Genomic DNA, 25,033 nt, shown 5'->3' with positions numbered 1-25,033 from the left:
AGCAGGTTGGGCAGCAGTGCTGGTACTGACCTTGGTTTTTACAGGATGTTAATTTTTACAGATTTGTGAATATACTTGCTGAAAAATCAAGAAATATTCAACAAAACCCTGTTGTTGTGTCTGTTCACTTTGTATTTAAAGCCAAACAAGCTTTAAAAGTTGAATATTTAATGTTAGAAAGTAATTTATCTTTGTTTGAAAGCAGCTGTGCTGAATGTTGGATGGAATCTTGTTTGAAAGAGGGAGAGTTTGTGAATGCCTGTTTTATTCTTTCAAACTACTTCTAACTGCTTTCAGGAACAGGGAATGTTGCATGTTATAACATGTTATTGTATTAAAACATTATTACACAGCTTTTTTGCTGCTTAGTAGGCTATGACTAGAACGACTGCAGCAGATGAGCACACTTTCATTGCTGTATTTGTTGTATTTCACGTTACAAAGCTCACTTGATGTATCTGCTTTTTTTAGATTGTCTTCGCAGTTTTACAGACCTGGAAGAACTTGATGAGACAGAGCTGTATATGTGTCACAAATGCAAAAAGAAACAGAAGTCCACCAAAAAATTCTGGATTCAGAAACTACCAAAGGTTTGCATATGCATGAGAAGTAACTGTGTGACAAAATGTCAAAGCAAATACTGGCTCAGCCACGACCTCCCCCTCCCTCTGACTATTGCAGTGTCCAGCACTGAGTTCAGCCCCCTCCTCTAACACACCTTTTGTAATTGTCCCCCTGAAGGTGCTATGCTTACACTTGAAACGTTTTCATTGGACAGCATATCTGAGAAACAAGGTTGATACCTATGTTGAGTTCCCCTTGCGAGGCCTAGACATGAAATGCTACTTGCTAGAGGTAAGAAGACTTACTGATGCTTCCTGCAGGAATTGTTCCATGACATATGTCTTTATTACAAATTACAATGCGTGCTGTTGAGATTTGAGTTTTCGGTTTTTCCTTCCACAGCCTGAAAACAGTGGCCCGGAGAGCTGCCTGTATGACCTTGTGGCTGTGGTTGTGCATCATGGCTCAGGGTGAGTACATGGAGCTAGCCTGTCCTCCTGGCACACACCTTCTCCCACTGTGGTACATGCAGAGTTAATGAAGGGCTTTCTGTCCCTAGGGAATGTAATTTAACTGGGGGAAGTAAGCTGTAGTTCATAAACTGGCAGGGAGCTGAGCTGAATTAATTTAGATAGATCCAAGAGAGTCAGTTCTGTGAATGCCCCATGGCAGCCTTTGTGGTTAATGACTACATGTGTGAAATAAAATGAAAATAGGTCTAGTGCCTCTACAAATGAAAAGCCTTAAACCAAGAGGAGGAGTCAGGAGGCCTTCCAGAAATTAATGCCTTATTTTGAAATGCTTACTACAAAACAGGAATCTTTTTTCCTCTTTTATTCATGTTGGAAGGTATATTTGCATTTGTACTACAGAAGTGTGTGTGAATGGTTGGAACAACTGTGGCCCAAATATGGGCTGCTGGGCATATTTTGAAGTAAAGTTACCGGGAGTCTTTTAACTTTTCCCAGCCCTGGACAGATCTGTTGAGAGTAACAGTAGTAGGGACAGGAGAATGTGTTCTTGTAAAACTTGGATTTGGAGAACTTTGAGCCCCACAGCTCAAAAAGGGAACCAGCTGCTGTGGAGGGCTGTGAGTATCTTCCTTCCTCAGGCTGCTGGCAGCCCCTGAGCCCCAAGAGAAGGTGCCTCAGTGAGGTGTGTGTGTCCCTGACCGTTGTCCCTCTCCCTGCCCCGACAGCGTTGGCTCAGGCCATTACACGGCGTACGCGGTGCACGAGGGCCGCTGGTTCCACTTCAACGACAGTACTGTAACCCTGACCGACGAGGAGACCGTGGGCAAGGCCAAGGCCTACATCCTCTTCTACGTGGAGCGGCAAGCCAAGCCTGGAGCAGAGAAACTTTAATACCTCCTTTGCATTCTTACTTATCAAGTTCACCGGACAAACATTTCCATTTTTCCATAAATACTTGATCCAAGACTTATTAATTTCATTGTGCACTTTTCAATTTCCTCTTGTGGGTTTTAGTTTTGTTTTGTCAATGGTAGCATTTGACTTACTGAACTTGGACACAAACTAACTTTTTTTTTAGTTATACCAGAAAACCTCAGCAGATTTTGATTTGCTGCTTTAGCTGTGATAACTCAATTTTTATATATATAGTTTCATGAAATAGTTATTTGACTTTTTTATATTAATGTTTTCAGTTCTCACTTTCTAAAGGCACATTTACATCAACTTTCTGTCCTCCATACAAGAAAGATAAATGTGCTTCTGATCATGAAGAGCAATACAACTTTGTGCTGTTCTCAGTGCTGTTACGTAGATATGATTTAATCTCTTTAAATCAAGGAATTGTTTGCACGTACTATTTCCCCTTGTGCAAGAAACTTACAGTGACCTCTGACCAATCATGCTTTGTCTGCAGAAGAGAGGTGATGTGGCATCATTAACTAGACCAGGTCATTGCTGCTATATTGGTGTGTATTCAGGCTGCTGACTTTCAGGAATCATTGTAAATGAACAGTTGGTTCAACTGTATCAATACTGCAGTTGAATTCAAGTAATGCTCTGCCCCCACCCCCTTCAAATTTAAAACAATTATCTTAAAATTACCTGCCTAAATTATGTTGATACATGTGATTTTTTTTTTTAACTGAACCTGAATTGCATTAGACATCTCTTGGTTTAGACTGTCATCCTGAAATTTGACCGTGAACACTTGCTTGAAAATTTGGGAGCCTTCCTGGCAGTAGAATCCCAAGTAGAACCCCTTTGTTCCTGGTGGGAATTGGAAGTACAGCCCCAGGGGCTGGGGTTTGTGAGAACAGGCTTAGGTCTAAATGCAGCTCTGCTACATGCCTGCAGCTCACTTGGAAGCAGGAGGAGGCAGATGCTGTTTGAGGTGCTTTATATGGAATTGTTCTATCAGTTCAAATCAAACTCAAGGGAGGATGCTCAAGTCTCTCACAGCAGAGCCCTGAGGGGAGGAGCTGAGCCACATGTGCTTGTGACTGGAGCAGGCTCAGGGAGCCCCTGTGGCCATTTACACACTGGCCCAGGCTTTTGTTTAGTCTCTAGGTGAACACTGGAGGCATGGTGCAGGTTCTAAAACCTGGCTATGTAATGGAGAAAGACCATGCTAAAACAAACCCCCAACTGGTTTTAGCTCTACTGCTGAAGAGTGGAAGGCAGCTGATATGATGGAAAAGGCAGTCAGAAAAACCACTACTACAAAAGCAAGAAATCTGACAGAAAATGTGAAATTTGACAAATGTTGCATTTCAGATCTGTTCCTCCAGTCCATCCTTTCTAGCTGGCTCCCTTGTGCCAAGCAAGGAGCTGGACACTCCTGAAAGCTCAGTAAGAGGAGAATACAGTTCATGGAGCGTCCCACCACCAAACAGCAGCTTTTAGTTGTGTTAACAGAAAAATGCAATTGTCTGAAAATACATCTGGAATTCCAGATGTGAAACCCATTTTAATTAATGCCTCTGAAGGACACGGTGGGGGGGGGCTGGAGTGGAGCTCAGAGCAGCCTGGGGCACAGGGACTGCACAGCAGTGCATTGCCCTGGGGTCCTGCTGGCTGTACAGGGTAAAGACAAATCACAGTCGTGTTTGGTACAGTGTCATTCTTGAGAGCTTTGCAACAGCACCTTAAACCAGGAAAGGGAGAAATTGGCTTAATCTAGAACTGCAGAAATCATTCAGCATAGTTAATGGGGTGTGAATGTGTACACAGGTTAAGACTACAGAGTTACTATTTGATACAGTGACATACATAAGGATGTCTCAAGTTGAACAATAAATAGAACTTGTCATTGCTTTAAATTAGATAGTTTGTCACCTTCCATTCCTTGCAGGCAGAGCCCTTCTTCTAACCAACAAGAATAGGTTGCTGATATTTAAACAGGAAGAAAATGGGACAGGTAAAGCAGTGTACCACATTCCTGCCCTTCCTGCTGCTCACAGGGAGCTGCATAGATAGCACCTATAGCTGCATTGTCTCTGCATCCTGCTTGGAACTGGATTCCTTTAGAATTTACCTGTGAGAATGCCAAGCTTAAAATACACGAACTAGCTCTGGGCCAGCAGCAGTTTAACTTAAAATAGTCAGGTGTATGCAGTGTTCTTGCAAAACAGTGATGTAAATGTGCCTTTTTGTATTTTAAGAAATTTAAATTTGTAATCTTCAGCAACATTCACTTATTTTAATCAACTTCTACTCGTCAGTAATTGTTTGGGTCAGAATTACATTCTCACTTGAGCATTTTCTTTGTCCTACTTGCTCTGTCCCATGCAGCTCCTGGGCAGTGGTGTCTCCAGCACGGCTGCATGGGGCCAGCCTGGGATCACGATGCAATCACAGCAGGCTGTCCTTGCAGCAGGTGCTGATCTGGACTCAGCCATATGCTTTGCTGGAACAAGTACACATTGTAAATCCTTTCCTAATTTAACTTTCTCCCACTGCAAACCCAGATGGACAGTATGAACAGTTTGTTGTGGCAACACAAGTATTTCTCTTCCTGGTGGAGAACTTTGCTTATCCACTGTATTCTATTCAGTGTGGTGTCAAAAGAAAAAAAAGTAACTGAGCACTGAACCAGTAACATATACTGCACCTGGCCTAGTATTACATTTTTAACCTAGCTTGTATATCCTATATTTATCTACTAGCTTGTGGGGGGGGGGAATATCTCTTTCATTTAAGCCAAATGTTTCTTTTCTACTTACTGCTGATCATAGTACACACTAGCTGGCAAGAATTTTTTTTCTTGCTTGAGACTGCACTGCAAGCAGCAGCTGCTCTCTACACTTCAAAGACTTGCATATTTTTCACCAAAATGTGTCCAATCAAAGGTTGTCCTTTTGTCAGTAATTGTTTAGCCACGTACACAACTGGAGCCAAGATTTATGTCAGTCAAAACTGCAAAATGTCCAGTTCCCAAATGTCAGCAAGAGAGGAGAGTTTAAAACTTTGAGACAGGCAGAGACAGTAGACTTGTATCAAAAGCAGGAGGCCATTTATGAGGATTTTGCTAAATCAATGGGAAGTGTAACACATGGTGTTCAGAAGTTCCCCCAGCAATGTTTCATTACCAATGTGTCTGTGTCCTACTGATGAGGTAATGGGCACCTTGACAACTGATTCCAACATGCTTTAGGATATTCTCAAGTACTGTAGTGCCATAGTTGTAATTGTTTACCATTAAAACCTTGTGTGTAATTTTCAGTGAGGATTACTGACTGTGCTCATCTTGTATGTTTCTGGAGCATTTCCAGGATGAATGTGAATTATATCTCATCAGACAGTGTGTTTATGGAAAATGTGCCATTAAAGTGTCTCCTTTCCTTAGAAAATGAAACTTCTCTTGTCCTTCTGCAGGCTTGCAGACCAACACTGGTCTAAGTCCTCTGAACACAAATGGCAGAGTATTGTACCTTATTCTGGGGAAAACAAAATAAAGCAACTGCAGTGTTCCTAACTCTGTAACACCTCTACCACACTTAGTGTCTAACCCCAAAGATGACCTGCCGTTCCATTTTCATGGGCCTTGTCATCCAACTGCTGTTAATTTTTATGTCAGATTGTGGTGTGTCCCCTCTGTCTGGCAAGAGTTCATCCTAACATCCTTGTCATTCAATTTTGCTGGATGGTTGATGTGTTAATTTTTTTAAATAATATTTTTAAAAATAGTATTCCTGTATGTATAACTCTGAGAAGTCTCAACTGTTTAAACCTGCTCAAGAAGGTAAGAGAGAGTTGAAAATGCTAATGTGAGAATGAGGAACAACATCTCAGGCACACCATTTCAGCTGCTGTTTTCCTGTGACTGCCTTACCTGGTATATGTGAAATCTTCTTGTCCCTTTCATGGCTTCATAAAGCACTCGTGGCACTGTCCAGAGCCTGTTTCTGAGGTGGGAGGAGGAACAGCAATCTCCTTATCATTTCAAGAAAAAGATTAAATAACACAGGATATTAAACCAAAAAGGCTGGCAACTGTTAAACACAGCTTACTGTATATAGTAAGAAGTTACTAACTAAAGAATGAAGCAAAACAAATTGCCATTTCTTTGTGTATGCCAGCTGTGTTCAGACACACAGGTTAGTCAAGCACTTCCTCGAGCTAAGAAGCTACAATTGTTACAGACTGCAAATAAATTTCAGATCTTGTTTTTCAGAGTTGAATTTTAAACTGCATTCTCAGGGTAAGAAGGAAAAGGTATAAAATTGGGTCCCACTGATCCTTGTCCTGTATTAAAACACTCCTAATTAAAATGCCATAGGTACATAAAGTCTCCCAACTCCTATCTGTGTGCAGGCCATATGAAAAACTCCCCCAGTGCTGTTTGCTGTTACTTTCTATGGATTTGTTCAATGTATTTATTCTCTTATAGGCAGAAATAGTCACCAGGCAGAAGGTAACTATAAAATACCTTCAGCTCAAGCATTTTTGCTTCACAAGCAGGAAAGTTGAAGGGATGCTTACTGCTTTTCATTTCAACCTGTCCTTGCTGTAGCTTTACTTTTCTTCTAGGAGCAACTTTCTGCTACACTTTCTCCCATTACTGTACAACAAATACTTTTACCTAGAAAACCACTTTCATATCTCCTTTTTCCACCAAAGGGTGGAAAAAAGGTTTCTATGGTAACAGAACTAAGCCTGCAAAACCAGAACAGCCCAACTTGTAAAATTCAAGCCAATAGAAGACATCTACTAAAAGCACAAACCCACAAGGAACTAAACATAGCCTCACTGTTTCCATGCGTGGCTGCCTCTGTGTCATTGCTTCCCTCCTGCAGAAGGTGGGGACACAGCCAGCTTTGTTTATAGAAGCACAGCTCAGCCTCAAATAACAGCGGGCAGGAAACTGCCCCTACCTCTGAGGCTTGTAAACTGAACTGCAGACTGTGTGCACACTTCAAGGTACCCAGAGAATGTTTCAGCTCCTTTTAAAAAACTCTGGAAGTTCCATTATCCATGTAACAATCCTTGAACATGAACCAAATGTGCAACTTCAGAAAATCAATGAACAAATAGAGACTAAAAGTGTTGTACTCTGCAAAACCAAACTGCTGCTCAGAAAGCAAAATCTCCCAAATGGGAAGCACTGACAGAGATATGCGTGGCAGTTGTAGCTACAGCCCCACTCCCCTCTCCAGCAACTCGGAACAAGAGCTTCACTTAGCTTCAGGAGAGTCTATAAGGGGGGAAAAAAAAAATCCCTTTTAAGGAAGCATTTCATGAGTGTCAAGTTGTACATGCCCACTCCATTCCCTTGGACAAAGGGAAGCACAAGCTGCATACATGGTTCTTTTCCTTTCTCTGTTCTGAGCTTCTGCACCAGTTGTTAGCCAAAAATAAACCCCATTCCACAACCATATATGTGCAACAACCTCCTAGTGAGTGCAAGCCCCCTCCAGCACTGCTGTTACTCCATGAGGCCAAGAGACTCTGCCACTGCTGCGGGGCTATGCACATAACCCAGCTCAACCGGGAATGCCTTTTGCATCTCTTTTCCTTTCTGGACAAAAACAGTAGGAAAAATTTAGCAGAAACATGTCACAAGTTGCTAGAAGTGTTTCAGGATCCTTTACTGTGGTCTTTGTTGAACTTTCATTCTCCAGTGGAACTAAAGAAGGATAATTTCTTCCTGGGACCTGCTTTAAAATACTTATCCATCTGCTGGTATTCAGAGAGAGTCAAGGTGTGTAACATTGAGGACTGGATGAAAAAAAGTTTCCAGAAAGACTTCTGTAACAGGCATGAGAACACTGTCAGTGATTTTTTACTAGACGTTTGCAACAGGTACGTTCTGTGGGTGTGAGTGTGCAGTAACTGCCTTGAGTGAAGTGAGAATTATTTCAAATACTACATAGCACCTGCCTGAAATGAAGTACATGAGTGCTTTGCCTTAACAATTTTAGTGTAATATTAAGTTCATTTTATAGTGGCAATAGTGTATATACTTCATGTAGACTTTCCTTAAGCCTACTTTTTCCTTCTTTTTTTCTAAGAATTGGTAATTAATACAGGAAAGTGCACTCCTGCCTCCCACATTGCTGCTCAGCTGAACTGCACCATTCTGGCAGTGTCTGGGGGGTGCCTGGAGCAGAATCCTGATTTCTAACAGTGAACACACCTCATAACAACCATGTTGTTCATTAAACATGTTACTAAATGCCAGCTTTAATTCAGTCTAAGAAATAAATATTGCTGTTACGCTAACGTTTAAACTTTTAGCTGCTTCTGAACTACAGTAAGGGAAGAGAAATGCCACCATGGAAAAGCAGCTCTGGGTGCACGGCTTTTCTTGTAACAGCTCTGCTGCTGCAAGGCAGCTCTGAGGAAAGAGCAGAGCAGTTACAGGAGGAGGCTCTCTGGGCTAGAGCCAGTCCTGCTCTATGTGTGGGTAACACCAGGGCTGGCCCTGGTCCCAGAGCAGAGCCCAAGGGCCAGGGCAGTGCCTCCCCTGACACAGGGTCCTGTGCCACAGCCAGCCCTCAGCTTTGGAACAACCACCAAAAAAAGCCAACAAATTACGTGATACTGACAGGAGAGAGTGTCTTGGTGAGAGCCAACAGCAGTGCAATCTCAAAACAAGGACTGAACGGCAGCTTCAAAACAGGGATTAAATTGCAAGTACCAAATTTCTGAACTGTTCTAGAACAATTGATAAAAATCTGATTAAGGAGGGATCAGCACACCTGTGGCTACAACGGGTCCTGCCCCTTTTTGCGGCAACCTATTGAAAGCATTCCCAGTCAAACAAAATTCCTAACATTGTGTACAAAGAAAAATGCAAATTAAATATCCAGCTTTTCTCCCTGAGTTTGAAGTGGTTTTATTCTGTTAGAGCCTTTCTTGCTCCTGCCAGCTTTTTTCTCCAACTGCTCATTAACAGAAAAGAGTTAAAAGAAAAAAATTCTGTCTAGAGGTCTCACAAGAGCAACGTTACCACAGATGCTCTATTTAGCTGAACAGGTGGATGCTGAACTGCCACTGCCTGGAGAGGGGGCTGAGCCAGGAGCCACACACGGCACAGGTTTGCAGGCTGCTGCACAGGACCCTGCTGAGCTCAGCAGCTGCTCCAGGACAGCTCCTGGGTATCATCAATACCTCACTGGGGACAGGCCTTTCCTGTACTTCCTCAGGGCTACCCAAGCAGCAAGAAAAAGCTTTTTTCATTTGCTGCATCATTGTTTGTAACAGAGTTACCAGTTTCAGTGATTCAAAGCAAAGTTTAAGAGCTGTGTGGGGTTCAAACATCAACACTCTTTAGGAAGCAGCTAGCACCTATTGAGTAAACTGAAGGAGAAAAAATATATCCATAATTCCTGCAAATGAAGAGTGGGAGTGCCTTACTTGCTCATGCTCAGCATGTCTGCATAGCAGTCCTCCACTTTATCCTGAAATGAATCTCCTCTCTACTGGGTCTCAGCACCATCCAACTCCTTAAGAGAAAACAGTGCAGCCACAGCTTAAATAGGCTTCCACATCCCCCTGTGCACTCTGCCAGCTGAGCTGGAGATGTTGCTACCAACAGAAAAAGCAAAGGAGGCAAGCTTTGCCTTTAGTAAAGCTGAACATTAAGATTTACATATGCACTCACCTACTTGTGCCTTGTTGCCCCTCCTGATGAAGAGGAGGCATTTTTTCAGCCTTCATATTTATTCTTGATGCTATTTGGTTCTCCAAGCGCTGTGATTTATTTCTCCCACCTCACCTGTCACCATCCTGCTTTCAGATGTCCAAATCTGCTGTCTCTGACCCTCTCTGGATGTGGCCACGTTACAGATGACTGCATTTTGCAGGTTCTCAAGAACTGCCCAAACCTGAAGAGCCTCAAACTGGAGAACTGTGTGCGGATCACTGACCACACACTGGAGGCAGTGACCCTCCATGGGGCATCACTGCGAACGCTCCACGTGGATTTCTGCCGCAACATAACACAAGCTGGACTAGAGAGAGTCAGGCAGAAGTGTCCTTCAGTAATGCTGAGAGCAGAGAGAAGTGCTAACATGATCCCAGACAGTAAGCCAGAAAAAAAGCTTGAAAAAGCATCAAGAAAATTGGTTCAGCTCTAAGTGCAGTAAAATAATCAGTGTGGGTATTTTACCTCACTCTGGTAGCAATGAACTGTGGCTACTTTCCTGGGCTCTGGTCAAGTCCAAACAAATGGTTGTTTTGTAAAGGGTATACTGGGAAAAGGCATGCATCTCCTCCTGGTCAGGCTTAAGGACAAAAACATTTGTTCTCTGTTATTCCTTGAAACTGGAAAACCTTGCATTGCTGTCACAAAATGCCTGACCTGCTGAAAACTGCAGTTCTGGTACCCTCCTGTTGCAGATGCACCTCACTCAGAAGAGGGAAGCAGCAATGTGTTTATTGAGGCCAAATAATTTGATGAGTTCAATAAATTTTATGGACGTTTTAAGAAAGTTTAACAGTAGTTTGACAAGGTGCAGTAAGTTTGATGGCAAGGTTCACCTGACTGCATGGAAGAAACACACAGTAAACTGAGGCAGAGTGACTCACTCAGGGACCTGAGAACACAAACATTAAGGAAAAGCTTCCCACTGAGTCACAAGGTTCAGAATACTGGGAAAAGGCATGCATCTCCTCCTGGTCAGGCTTAAGGACAAAAACATTTGTTCTCTGTTATTCCTTGAAACTGGAAAACCTTGCATTGCTGTCACAAAATGCCTGACCTGCTGAAAACTGCAGTTCTGGTACCCTCCTGTTGCAGATGCACCTCACTCAGAAGAGGGAAGCAGCAATGTGTTTATTGAGGCCAAATAATTTGATGAGTTCAATAAATTTTATGGACGTTTTAAGAAAGTTTAACAGTAGTTTGACAAGGTGCAGTAAGTTTGATGGCAAGGTTCACCTGACTGCATGGAAGAAACACACAGAGTAAACTGAGGCAGAGTGACTCACTCAGGGACCTGAGAACACAAACATTAAGGAAAAGCTTCCCACTGAGTCACAAGGTTCAGACTGGAGACTTCTTACGTAATAGCAAGGGCATAAAGCCACAGCAGAGAGAGCCTGAGTCACTGTAGGATTTTCACAAATTTCAGGCCAAGAGTGATTAACAAACTTCTGTTAAAGGGTATATCCAGACAGTCGTTCCATCCACTAAGGGGAATAACCACTCCCTGAAAGGTCTTTCTAGCAAAAGCAGAGTGCTGACCACCAGCACTGCCTCAGTGATTAACAGCAGTAGCTAATTTACCAGGCTTTTTTATTAAACGAGGGAAGCATGGATTCAAGGCACACAAAACACAGTTTGAACCTCTGTATGATGTACTTACATCATATAACACACACCAAGTTATTTTGTAAAGCTGACATTAAAGGAAGTGCAATACGAACAAATGCTAGTTCAGAGAACTAACCCACAAGAAAAGACAGTGACTAACAGCCTGTAGCTTTAAATGCTAAATTAGGAACACACCACAGGTCAGCTCTATATGAACACCCATTTCTCATTGCAAAGTACAAAACCAGTAACTATTTTCATCCCAAAGCACAAGGCTGTCCCTTTCCTATAACGCTGCACTGCTACCTAGAAGTGAAACTTTTTTTTACATGCTTTTGATGCTATGCCACCATCTACAAAATCTGACACCAGAGGACTTTACAGCTCTCAACATAACTGAATATACTTACTTCTCCTTCCCATCCTGGTTAATTGATCCACAGATATCCTTGGTACTCTCTAATTTGGCTGAGCTAAGAAATAAATCACAGCATTACAGCAACTTTGTCAAACAATGCTGCAATTCTAGAGGAAATGATCAGTATGAGTATCCGTAAGAAACGATCACCCAGAAAACCAATGAGGAAAATAAATTATTGCATCTTCATTACATAGAGATATTTAACAGCATGACACTGTAAAACTGGTATTTCATTAACTCATTCCTAAAGTTTAAGTAGGGCCCTTATACACCACAAAGTAAGGAGAAAACTGGAAGTGTGGACAAGGACAAACAGCAATCCTCAGCCAGCACTGACAGCTTGGAAAGGACATTGCTGAGCTGAACAAACTTACTGTGATGTGGAAATTGGGAAGCTGACACAACTCGTACCTTGGATACACAACACCAGTTCCACACACTGCTGACAAGCCAAAACAAGGTAGGAATTTATACAGTCACAGCAGTAAGCAAAGACTGTATAAATTGCACTGCTCCTCATGCAACCAGCTCTCCCAGCACTCTGTGGTGGAAGACACGTCTCTGTAGGTGTAACAGGAACAGATTTTCAAGTAACTACGAGACATAAAAGCACATTTGCATCTGTCTACGTATTACTTAAGCGTTTTTGCCAGTTTTCTACAAGGACTGTGGGGGGCAGGGTATTTTGTGGGGTGTGTGGTTTGTTTGGGTTTTTAGTTTTCTTTTATAGAGCTAAAAAGGGTCTTGAAACACTCCCTACTTGGTTTCTTTGACTATTTGTATAGAAATGCTCTAACTCGTTACTTTGCTCTTCCCCTCCTTGAATGGTGATAATTTGTTCATGACATGGTAAAGTCTGAACAGGATTGTGTTGATATATTTTCTCAGCATCAATAATGAATTTTCTTACTTCACAATCCAATCTGAAGTTTGAGTATAGAAAATGATAACATTTTACTTAGGTATTATACTACTAATAATACCACACTAATAATTATACCATACTTAGGGTATTATGGAAGGATGGAAACACATCTGTGGTTTTAGTTCCAAGCCATTAAAGTTTCATCAAGCAAAATCCTTTAAATAACATCCTCTCATTTCAGTGTCAACTGCCTCTAAAAAGATCTTCATTATCCAGGAAGCCAACTGCATGGTCCATATAAAACTGCCATATTTAGGCACTGTTCTATTACTTTCTGAGCTGATTGAAACAGGCTGACAAATCGGTGCCACTAAGTCAGACACATCACTGAGGTGTAGAAGGCAGTAATACAGGACTTAATACAGCAGTTTCCCCATTTATTTATATACTGTATTTTTTACCTATTACACCTATAAATTTAGGCCAAGATGTGAATAGACATCCCCACAACACAGTGATGGGACACCAAAAATCTCAGTCCAATTTGGAATCTAATACACAATGAGGCAGGAAACCAAGTCTGCACGATTTCAGAGGCCTGAGACCCTCCTTCCCCCCAAACTGCTGATCCCCCTCAAATGTTTCACATTGCAGTGCGGTCCTTTCATCACAGCTAAAAATCTTTAGCCTTTTTCAGGAGCCAACAACTAGTCCTAACTGAGAGAACTTCACCAGATAAAACCCAGATTTGCACATTTTTACAGCTTATCCCTCCCTTTGAGCACTGTCAGCTGGCAGCAATACAGCACCTCAGTCTCGGACAACCAGAAAATTTCCCAGTCAGTCCTTGCTAACATACAACAAACACAGGAGAGAAAACAACAGAAATTTCTACCCTACACTCCAGACTCAGATGGACCAGTCTTGCCCCACATGAGATGACACTAACAAACATTTTCACCAGCCCTCAGTCCCTACAGCATCTTCCCAAAGAGTTCAGGGAGGAAGAGGCTGGGGGACAATGGGGGCAGAGCAGCTCTGACTCACCTGGGGACAAACTCTCCCCTGTTCCTTCACCCAGGTCAGTCCTGCTCTGAACACCAAGCAGCATTTGGAGCTTGACATCAATGATGTCTTTTATAGAGACAATGGGCAATCATCTATTGCCCAGCACTTTCCTAAGGCACAGAGCAGGGATTTCTTTGGGCAGTACATCGCTGCCCTAACCAAACAGGAACATCAATCACAGTGTAAGCCAACCATGCTGATCATAATAATCACTGCAACAAAATGAGACCAAAGGCAGAGCTAAAAATGTGAATAAAATCCACAGCTTCAACTACTACCCTGTCAATTCCATTTTAATTTTTTCATACTCTGAGCAGGAATCAACTACATCAATGTGTCTATTAAAAAATATTACTATTTTGCTCAAAAGATTTAAAGTTTTCTGAATCAAGGTGGCAGCATGTTGTTACTGCCAACAACTACTCTGGAGGAGCAAAATGTTTAAACAAAAAGCAAGAAGGAACCAAGCACAACATGAACTTGTATTGCAGCATAAGGAATGAACAGCAGTACACCTGAACAAAGCAGGGCCTCAGGCCAAGAGAATGCAGAGCATGGGGTTACACAGCAGAGTCCGGCAGGATAAACATTTTAAGATGCTTCAAATGTCACACCCTGTCTAAACACTGTTAAGACTATAATTTCCTGAAACAAAATACAAAAGTATGAAGACTGAGTAAACCAACCACAGTTCACAAATGCATACAAGCAACCAATTCTTGAATTTGCTTTATTTTTCTCTGCATAAGGAACCCTGCACAGGCAATTCAAATTAAAACAAAATAAATATGTGAATATTCATGTAAAACTGTCCTGGCTAATGAACAATTATACACAATGTACAACTCTTCATGTTCACTGGGAGGGCTTACAAATGTACTATTCCCAACAAAAATGCACCAAAATGTCTCCATGCAAACTTATCAAAAGTGACCAAAAAAGGAGAAAAAACTTACCAATCATACTTTTTTGTTTTGTTTTTCCTTTTTTCTTTTTTTTCAATCACAAAAAAATAAAAACATCTAATTTTTGTTACATTTAGAGTAACTAAAATGTGGCCACCATCTATTAACATCTGGTTTTATGCTCCTAAAACATCTATGGTTACTGTAAAATTATGTCAACGATGAATTGGACTTGGGGCACTATTTGTAGTAAAAGGAAGATGATTTTGTTCACAGAATGTTAATAATCTGTGTCTGAGCCCTCTGCATTGTCCACATTCCGGGAGAGCATGTAATTGTCCATGTCTATAGACCTGCAATTATTGATTGCATAGCGCAAACGCTCTGCCATGATTAGTTGACTGGAGTAAGGTGGGAGCCTCAGTTGAAAGAAACAAGTCTGTGAGGTAGGCAAGCTGTCGTAAGGCTGTGGAAATGGATAAAAGGTGAGACACTGGTAAGTTGTGAATGAAGTTAAAAATGCAACATATCCACATTTCATTGCTCCTTCCCTCCCTTGACTTTATCATTTGCATACTCTATCTCAAATTCTTTTTAAGCAGCAGACTAACCTCCCTTGTTTACAGCATTTGTTTCATCCTTGTTTCAAGTATATCTAAAACTACTGTATCACTTACTCTGTAAATAACTCAACCCACTACTGGAATTCAGCCTTTTGGAAAGCTGATTACACTGCTGTTCAGCAGCCCACTGCAAGATACCAAACAATGTTCAAAATACATACCGTAGTGTGTCTTAACATAAGGCAATCTGAGAGACACCTAACCAAAGATGACAGACAAACCACTGTTAGCTGAGATTTTGTCAAGTTTTTGGTTCGTGTTGTTCACAGAAAACGTGCTTTCACTGCACAAAACCCCAAAGTAATTCCAAATGAATGCACCCTGTACGTAAAATAATACACTGTAAACTCATTGCAGTGGCTTTAAAACATTAAGAGTTCACTAGTGGTCATATGTTGCCACTTACAAGAAATTAAAAACAGAATGAAAATTACTAAATGAAGAGAGATTGGAACAGTTACAGTAGACAAAGGTTTGTTTCTTGTCTTGATCTCTAGTCACCAATTGCACCAATGAAATTAAGATGTAATTCATGCAGCCTATATCCTTCTACACAACCAAAATGCTTGAGTTTATTAATTCAGAGCATATCCTATCCCATACTTTTTCTGTAAATTTACAATTATGGAAATTGTCTCCTAGTGCCAAAGCACAGACTATACTAGAGAGCAAATAACAATAACAATAATAATAACAAAAATGTGTCTTACCCTATCAACCTTCATTATTTGGAATCGCTGAGAGATATCAGCTGTGTTGGCTGGCAATCGAGATCTTCCTGACACAAACCTCATGAAAAGAACTCTCTCCTCGTTTGAAAATTCTTCCAGGGTGTGCCAGAACCACTGCACCAGCTGATGCTGCTCATCAACTTCTCTGTATCGAACAACCTTCTTCAGAACCTCAACTGATATCTCTGGCATTCCACAGACCATTTGCTCCAACTGCTTAGCAGTCAGAAGGGACAGCAAAGGAACGGGAACAATCCAAGACATTCCTTCCCTGACAGCAGCCACCTATTGGCCAAAAATGGGAGAGATGTTTGAAGTGCCTGATCTCTGTCACTTCCTGGACCATCCAAAAAAAAAGTAACTTCCCAGCTAAGAAATGGCATTGAGATACAGAATTACCAGTATCTGCCAAATACAGCTTCCTACACACACAGCCCCTGCAAGGGCTGTATTGTTTCTCAAAATCCTGGAGAATATTACAGCTATTTTTAACTGTAATTGAACATTAACCAACATGTTCTGATCCAAAACAGAACTACTTAAAAAAAATTACAAGCTGGCAGCACAAATAATGATGGCTAAACCAAGAAACTGTGTAAATACAGAAAAGGCTTTGTTCCAGCTCAGATGTATGGTGAGAATGCTGTACTTGTTCTGCAAGACTTAGGATTTGGTACCTCTGATGAGGAAGCTGTTTTCTAATGCAGATAACATCACACAGACATCTTTACCTTGAAATTAGAATACTGCTTTCACAAGGGTCACTACTCAAATGACAACATACACAGAACTATGCAAATAGGTAATGAACACTTCCCACAACATACCATGAAATATTTGCAGGATTTGTGGTACAACAAAAGAGAAACAGTTTCAAGTTAAACAAATGATTGTCAGTAATATTTACTTTAGCCAGTCTCTGTGTTGTTCATATGCCCAGTTACAGTACCCAGCATGCAAAATCGCAGGTTTTTTTCTCAATTGGGGCTACTCAGATGGAAAACCAGCTCTGATTTCTAATGCTCTTTTGCCAACTGAACAATTACTGAGGAAGAAACAGCACTACATTTTAAAAAAGAGTCAAAACAGTTTGTGGGTGAAGAAAAGACATGGAGACCCAGAAAGATACAGAAAGCCAAGCTTTTCTTACCACAGAATAAACTGTAATGGAAATAGGCACAAATCGCCCCCTGCTCCCACTAACAACAGGGCCGGGCCACAACGAGGTTCTTACCTGCCGGTCCATTTCATGGAGTCTGTACTCAATTGCCCTCTCCACATACTCTTTCCTGTTTGAAAAGGTAAGTGGGATACTGTTCCCTCCAGGGATTATGGGAACCATTTTACCATCAGCACTTTGGCCAACGAAAGAATCTAAAGGAATCATCTGTTATGCGAAACAGGAAAAGCACAAGTCACTCCAGTGATCCAAGTACAGCATTTTACTATAAGTCACCTAGAACTATGTATAGTAAGATCACAGACTATTCTAAACACACACAAAGTGCTTGTTATCGCAAGAATGGAGATTGAAATTATATAAATACTGATGTGAAGGTCAATCTGATAAAGTAATTGCTTTCAAAATAAACCTAAAAGTGCAGACTTTCTGATCTTACCTCATGGAAATTTTCTTCCGTAATCCCACTGTCTTCAATGTGAAGAATGCTGTTGAGGGTCTGCACATAGAGCAGATCTACCTCCTCCAAATCCTCTAAGATGAGTGGGATACAACAAAGTTGCTTCCAGACCATTGGAGCCAAATGAAGATCTAATGGCTTTTTCGTACGAATAGCTACACCCATGAGAATGCCCAAGAACTTAAACTGCATCAGATGCTCATCTAAACATGCTGAAGGGTTAAAGAGAAACCTGAAGGGACAAAGAAGCAGTGAAAAGAGTATTATTTCTATGCTACTTATTAGAAGCAAAAGAGAAAACATTTCTAAGTACGGAACAGTAACTGCCAGCACACTTAACAGCAAGGCCTGCCCAAGTAAGATTATTATCTTTAGCTGTTAAAACACTGGAGGGCTGAGGGAGGCAGAACTCCTGAGCACAAAGCCTGGCATCTTGATGTTACTCTGAATTCTACCATCACCAATCCAGCAAGCCCATGTGAAAACCATGCCCTCCCTCCACAACGAAATAATATCACAACCTGAAGGAAAAAATATACTAGAGACAATCATGAAGTCTCATCATTTGGTACAAAAGAGTCAGTAGAAGATTTTGATTTTCACCCACTACCATCTGCAATAAAAGCAAGTCCTGGACAACTTACCTATCCCTATTGTAGCCTACTTCAGCTGTAGCATTTGGGGAAGGAATAAGCAGGTCTACTATTCCAGTTTCCAGTTCCTTAAAAATTAACAAGAAAAAAGCATTCTTAGCAAGAGGGAAAGCAAACCTATGACAGAACTATCAAGACATTATAGCATTACAAGACAAGAGTATTTCACTACAGTGATGATTACTCGTTACAAATTAATATGAAACACTGAGAGAAAGTAAATGGCAGAATCAATGGCATGATGATTTTAAGTAATAAAGACATGTTTATTTCAAGACCTGACTTCATGTCAGACTATAATGTTTTTTTTCCTGGGACTGGACTGGGATACATTACTAAAACATGTTTCCAAAATACTCACAGACGTACCTGACACATTTCTGTAATGGTGTCATCAAACACTCCACCTGCATCATCAGCTCCTTCTCCAACCAGTTTCACTTTCCAGGCACGGGAGGGTAAGCGAAGGTCTGATGCATTCAGCTTTACCACTTGCCTTGCTATCTGTACAAAAATCGGCTTGCACTTCCGACCCCTTTGGGGGAAAGGGACACAGCCAGAAATGTAACTCATAATTATGTAAAGGCTACTGATTATTGTTAACTTGATCAACAAAGCTCTACAGAGAGAGCTCAGAATGCCAAAACAGAAGGAAATGCATAAATATCAGTATTCACAGGCCTGTGAAAGCAGCACTGACCTGGTGGATATCCTTTTCACAGTGATCTGGGGCCCATAGTTCTTGCCCTGCACCATGGTTTTGCCTATGGAGCGCACCATGGGCAGGGTGTACACCCGTGGTGCCAGCAAGGGCCTCAGCTGTCCCTGCACTATTCCCCATGTTCCAGCATTGTAATGAGATGTACTGTTCTGCAATAAAACAGGAATGAGAACAAACGTATCAATAAAGGATATTCATTCCATTCTTTGCAGAATAAAACCCTTCATAGCAATGACTGGCACTTCAATGTTTCAGGAAACAGGTCAGCACTTTTTGATATTAATTTTGAGGCTAGTAAGCTTTTGGAAACCAGAACACTGACATGTCAGTGATAGCATAAGTGAGAATGTAAAGCAATACCTTCACGAAGTTTGCTTTATTCCAGAATTGTTTATTTAAAAATTTTTTTTACCAAAAGAATTACAGAGCCTATTACTAAGGTCCATCCAGATCGGGTAGATATACTGTTCTACTCTCTAGTAGAACAACACAGCCAAGTCAGTTTTTTCAAAAGGAATTTTACCTGGTTATTGGGACTGAGGTTAAGTAATCTCCATGAAGAGTACATGAGGTCAGAAAAATGGTACAACAGTCTCAGCCTTGCTCTTACTGTATGAATGCTCACTTCTTTCAGTGCCCCATACTGGGGTGGAATGGCATCAGGTAAACCAAGCTGCAAAGGCACCGAAACACCTGCCACAGAAACAGAAACAAAGCACTGTTTGAGAAAGGGGATCTGTATTGCTTTGCCTGGGACGAAGCTGATTTTCCTCGCACTAGCTTCCACAGTGCTCAGCTGCCTACTGGGGTTAAATCACAACAGAAGCCAAACTGAGAGTAAGATAATTGGGATATCATAAAAAACAAAGTATGGATATAAAACAAAACCACTTTTGTCCCAAATGTTCAGAAATTCTTGTTGCACTCACACCCCAGGAGACACCAAGACTAAAGAAAAGGCTGCACAAGATCTCAGTTGCTCACCTGGAGCTCGAGGTGGGACAGGGGGAGCTGTCCAGGCAGCGCTGTGGCAGCGGCCAGCTGAGATTTGCCGCACGTTCTTCCCCTGCAGCACCGTTACCAGTGTGGGCTCTCTCACGTGGTTGGTGTGGCCCAGCCCCAGCTGACAAAAGGGAACAATCAACAACTGATGATATTTCTAAAACTCTCCAAGCAAAAAGTGAGAGAAGATGGTAAAAAATGGTATTTCTTTACAGCATATACTGTGATAAAGAATATTTACCATATACATATATTTTTTCATCTTTTATTTTTGACAGGATACTGCATCTGCACCTAACGGGAGCAACAGATCCAGGTATCAAAGAGACCTGAAAACAGCTGGAGACTTCTGGAAAAATCTTTCCCAGACTGAGGAACTGATCCATGTTGCTAAGTCCTGTATTGCAGTCTTTCATACACAGACAACAAAGCTCCTACATTTCCTCTGTGCTATTTAAACGCCATTTTCGTTCTAGCATGTACTGACTAAAAAAAAAATAAAAAAAAATCACTCCTTTCAAAAGGTTCATTTATATTTTCATTACGAAAAGCATCTAAAAAGTTCACAGATCTGACTGACACCAACCATAAGTTTTTTCATGTTGAAAGAATTGAAGACAGCTCAATAATTAGGAGAAAATCTGCAATTTTTTAAAACGCTTGGATTAATTTGGGTAGCATGTTCTGAGTGCTTTCCCAAACTGCTACCACGAAAGAGCACAGAGAGTAAACAAGAAAATAATGGAAATTGACTAAAACACAACCATGCTGAAGGGCGAAGGAGAAGCATGACAATAAAAGCTTTCTTTTCCACCAAAAGGAAGCTATGCCAGGCACATGTGTCAAGTACAGTGAGAGGCTCCCGGAGGTCAGGAGCAGAGGCAACAGGACGTACCTGGCCTTCAGAATTGCTGCCCCAGGCATACACGTCCCCTGTGGAGGACAGGGCCAGCGTGTGCTCGGCTCCCACAGCGATGTCCTCGATGAAGATCCCGGCCAGCACTGGTACCTGCTGCGGCCGGTTGTGGTTGCGGGCACGGCCCTCAGGCAGACCGATCAGGCGATCTGCAAGGGCAAGCACAAGGCTCCAGGGGCAAGCAACACTCAGGGGGTATTTCACTACAGGCACAAGTAGGGGAGGGGCAGAAATCAATTCTGTACAGTCCTGGGACTGGGACGCAAAGGTAACCCTTTAGGGAAAAAGGGCGTGGGTATTTCCTGCAAAGCAGTGTTGCCTCCAGTGCTCATTTATACTGCTAAAGCTGTCACGTCCATGTTCAGTCTGAAACAAGACCAAATTCTACTAAACCACGACCTCTAGATCTACATGTATGGGTTGAACGTGAATTAACTGACTTGAGAGGCTTCCGCATGTTTCATTCAGTGCACATGGAAATCCTCCCACCCAGACTGTTAAACGTGAGTAGGTATGTGCTTAAGTAGACAATGTAAACTTTGAAGTTTTTCGATATGTGAAATTCAATGAAGTTTTAGGAAAATGCTCTTCAAAAAGTAAAGTAGTAAAATGAAAGGTTGTTCTGAGATCAAACGAGACAGAGCTACGAATCTGGATTTTAGGTGCATGTTAAAATTACATTGTTGAAGTTTCCAAATTTAGATTAGATCAGCATGTGTCTAAAAAGTAGCATTAGGTCAGTCTTAGAAATATATTTTAATATTCTTCCTTTTCACTTGCAATATATACACAAGCTTTATAGATGGAAATGTCCAAAAAGCAGATTATCTTACCTTGGCCAAAAGTATAAACGTGACCATCTTTCGTCAGTGCAACAGAGAACTGAGTTCCACAGGCAACTTTTTTTATTCCAATTCCACAAAGAATATCCACTTTCTATGGGGTAAAGTGAAATGAAAACCAGCTATAGTATTACAAGGACATAAACAGATAGCAAACATGAATTTAATCTGTAACTCGGGCTTCCAGAAAAGAAATTTTCTAATTCCCCCTGTGCAGCACACATATTGTAGGATCATTTTAATTAACACTTGGAAATAAATACAGGGAACATAAACAGATGTTTTCTTCAATGAATTAACGCCTTATTCTATGTACAGTGATTCAAAATACTTTCTTTTGTTCTGGGAAGGAGGTGGAGTGGCATGGGAAGAAGTAGATGGGTGTGCAAGCAACCTTCTCCCCACTTTCCAAAAGAAGAAATCTCTCTTCTCTAAGATAAACCTCAGATTTTCACTATTTGTACTGCTACTGAGATACAGTCACCATGATTTACATGAAATTCTTCAGAGTACTAGGCTCAGCATAATATGCCATCAGAATTACTTGTGCCAGGTTGTATAACATCAGCATGGAACGAATAACAACTTCTGGAAATCCCACTCTCAACACTGTGCAACACCTTTAACAGCACGGAAAGTTTATGCAAAGAATCATTTCCGCAGTAATCTAACCTGTGGTGAGGACTTTGCAGTGGAATTTCCCAAACCAAGTTTACCATAATCTCCATCTCCAAAAGCCCAAACCATTGAGCCATCTGTTGACACAGCCACAGTGTGATTGAGACCACAGGCCACCTGGGGGAGAGAAATAATGTTATCACCACTGCTTTTGCTGACTTACTAACTCAAACATACCAACTACCTTTAAGAAGAAATATTGTGTTTTAAAAATAACTATCCCTGTAAAACCACTAAAACTTCCATTGTTTATTAGAGTGTTTTAAATACACTTAGGACCACAGTAGTATTTTTTCAACACTTGCTTCCTCTTAGCTCATAGAACTAAGTATTATGCCACACGTGTTCCTTGCTTAAAAATACAGAAAATCTCATGAATTTGTGCTTAAAAATGCCTAAACTGTGAAATGTTAAAATCATGGCCAGTTTTGCAGAAAGAAAATCAAGAGAGCCAGGAAAGTAATTATTTTAAAAATGATGCATAGTCAAATTCTGCCATCATAATCAAAATGAACGCCAAGGTTAAAACCCACAGCTGAACATTTACATATGTTAAAAACATGAGCTTTAAACTAAGATACATTGCTAATTTGAGATAAACCATGCCTGGCCAATCTGGTAACCTTCCAGCGCTGTCACTCTTTCTGGAAGCTTCTTATTGGAAGTATTTCCAAGCCCCAGTCTACCATAATCACCATTTCCAAACGTAAAAAGTTTGCCATCTGCTGTCACCACAGCTGAGTGTTTGAAGCCACAGGACATCTGGAAGCAAAGAAAGCATTATTTTTACATACACTTTAGATTTGGGTAGAAGTTTATATTGACTATTACATGTATATATAAATATATAGTATCTTTTTCAACTCTAAACTATATTCCTTTTTAAAGAGCTAAAAAATACAGACATTTTAGTATTAATGATTTCTCCAGCAACTCATCTCTTATCCTTTTCAATGGTAATGTTATGCAGGGGGACCAGAGGATATTTGCATGAAGAATTTCATGTGTGATTATCTAATTTTTTTATAAAGAAACCTCCAGTCAAAACCAAATATGGTTTTGTGCATTGTTAGTACTTAGGAGGAGGTCTTGGTGACCAGTTTTGTACGTCAAAGTCACCTGACAAGGACAAAGGGAAGCTTATAAATCATGTCTGCATTTGGATCGTCTTTAAAACACCTCTTTCTTCCATGCTCTATTTTTAGTCCTTTCCAGTACTAACTGTCAATTAATATCTTCATTTAATTGGAAATCACCACCTTGGTTCATAAACCCCAGAGAAGTAAGAAGTTGCCTGTTTTTTGTGCGGTTATACAGCACTGGGTTCCCAGGCCTGCAGCTTCAAACAGACAAAAATATTTTGCAACCTGCACAACTTCTTCTCCTTGCAGAGCCTCAATCTGCCTGGGCCTGCGCTGTCTGTCGCTGTTCCCATGGCCCAGCTTGCCATAGTCCCCATCTCCCCAGCTGAAGACTTCCCCACTTTCTGTTAAAGCCATGGAATGTCCATCAGATCCACAGGAGGTCACCAGCTGTGTTACAACAAAGCCTGTCAAAGAGAAGTGAGAAAACAAAGCTTAGCATAACTTACAAGAGATGCTAACATACATTTATCCAAGTGGGCCTTGTGGCAGCTAGTTAAGTCAGGGGAAAGGAACATACCACAATAAGGCTTCTTTCTATAGCAATTAATTTACTTTTATTTTGAACAAAACCTTTGTTTTCTCATGGAGAACTCAGGCTTCCATCCTGCCATTAGTTTTGGAATTAAATGTTCCTAATGTGAGCCAACATTTTTCCCTGAAGCTTTCCTAACATTAAGAAATCTTAACATATTACTACTGAAATCTTAAGGAAATACAAAGATCTTGTTTGTTTGTTCAAATTTTTAACTAAAAACTACAATATTTTCATGCGTAAATCTGCGAGGAGAGCATCAGCACACATAATTATACTACCAAAATGGTTATTTGTACTCCTTCACTGGATTCCTTTCAAACCAACAGCTTTACCTTGTAGTGCTGAAATGACAGTTAAGACATGAAGATCATCGGAATTTCCCTGTCCCAGTCGCCCATAGCTCCCTTCACCACAAGCCAAAACGGTGCCATTGGCTTGAATGACAAAAGTACAATTCTGACCACAAACCACCTAGGTTAGAAAGATATGAAGGAAATGTAATAAATTCTATGCTAAATGCAGCAATGCTGTAATACCTGCATTACAAGTGCTCCACTTCCTTTTAATTTGTTTACTTTGTAATTATATCAGGCCAGTGTTATTTCAGAAAGCAAAACTGCCATACGTATTATGTGAAAGCTGTGCAATTGTTATCAAATCATGCTCATATAAAATAATTCTGTGTTGTCAGATTTCAGTGGCTTCTTGGTTTGAATTTGTCAAATAATTTAATATTTCCTTTCTAGTGAAACCTATGTTTTCGAATACTTGCAGTAAATTCAAACAAGCTGCAAAGACACTTAGGGATTTTGACAAGGCATACAAGTAATAGATGGCAAGTGATGAAATCATGGCTGGTTTCAAGTGATCACCTGCTGAGCCTGGGAGAACGAAGGTGCTGCCACTGGGATCATGACATTTCTGCCAGCCTCTGCCAGCTGCCCATGCCGTCCTGCTCCCCACAGGTACACGTCACATTTGCCTCCCAAGTGC

General features: G+C 41.0%; 3 protein-coding genes and 1 long non-coding RNA gene across 4 annotated transcripts in view; 3 read left to right on the top strand and 1 right to left on the bottom strand.

Moving 5' to 3' along the window:
* Window positions 1-5,386, top strand: part of USP3 (ubiquitin specific peptidase 3) — a 36,412-nt gene extending 31,026 nt beyond the window's left edge. Inside the window, exons 12-15 of the mRNA XM_017737191.1 lie at window positions 472-590; window positions 742-855; window positions 967-1,034; window positions 1,763-5,386. Coding sequence (XP_017592680.1) covers window positions 472-590; window positions 742-855; window positions 967-1,034; window positions 1,763-1,928 — 467 coding nt within the window. The 3' untranslated portion in view covers window positions 1,929-5,386. The remainder of the gene's footprint in view (window positions 1-471; window positions 591-741; window positions 856-966; window positions 1,035-1,762) is intronic.
* A 222-nt stretch (window positions 5,387-5,608) lies between these two features.
* FBXL22 (F-box and leucine rich repeat protein 22) lies at window positions 5,609-10,477 on the top strand. The gene is made up of 2 exons (XM_008636736.2): window positions 5,609-7,838; window positions 9,778-10,477. Exons 1-2 carry the CDS (start codon window positions 7,504-7,506, stop codon window positions 10,115-10,117), a joined length of 675 nt encoding a protein of 224 aa, XP_008634958.1. The 5' UTR covers window positions 5,609-7,503; the 3' UTR covers window positions 10,118-10,477.
* A 66-nt stretch (window positions 10,478-10,543) lies between these two features.
* On the top strand, window positions 10,544-12,808 carry LOC108447397. The gene is made up of 2 exons (XR_001862943.1): window positions 10,544-10,621; window positions 11,024-12,808. It is a non-coding gene; the product is annotated as an uncharacterized LOC108447397 (long non-coding RNA).
* Window positions 12,809-14,626: 1,818 nt separating this feature from the next.
* HERC1 (HECT and RLD domain containing E3 ubiquitin protein ligase family member 1) overlaps window positions 14,627-25,033 on the bottom strand; it is a 70,346-nt gene continuing 59,939 nt past the window's right edge. Inside the window, 16 exon segments of the mRNA XM_017737136.1 lie at window positions 14,627-15,020; window positions 15,888-16,193; window positions 17,143-17,295; window positions 17,528-17,780; window positions 18,193-18,269; window positions 18,571-18,736; window positions 18,902-19,071; window positions 19,446-19,615; window positions 19,907-20,045; window positions 20,820-20,989; window positions 21,674-21,776; window positions 22,355-22,477; window positions 22,967-23,122; window positions 23,728-23,909; window positions 24,373-24,511; window positions 24,913-25,033. Coding sequence (XP_017592625.1) covers window positions 14,835-15,020; window positions 15,888-16,193; window positions 17,143-17,295; window positions 17,528-17,780; window positions 18,193-18,269; window positions 18,571-18,736; window positions 18,902-19,071; window positions 19,446-19,615; window positions 19,907-20,045; window positions 20,820-20,989; window positions 21,674-21,776; window positions 22,355-22,477; window positions 22,967-23,122; window positions 23,728-23,909; window positions 24,373-24,511; window positions 24,913-25,033 — 2,614 coding nt within the window. The 3' untranslated portion in view covers window positions 14,627-14,834.

The sequence above is a fragment of the Corvus brachyrhynchos genome, unplaced genomic scaffold, assembly GCF_000691975.1.
Source record: "Corvus brachyrhynchos isolate BGI_N302 unplaced genomic scaffold, ASM69197v1 scaffold200, whole genome shotgun sequence".
NCBI classification, from domain to species: domain Eukaryota; kingdom Metazoa; phylum Chordata; class Aves; order Passeriformes; family Corvidae; genus Corvus; species Corvus brachyrhynchos.
Note: the sequence above shows the minus strand (reverse complement) of the source record. Positions and strands in the feature narration are given on the sequence as shown.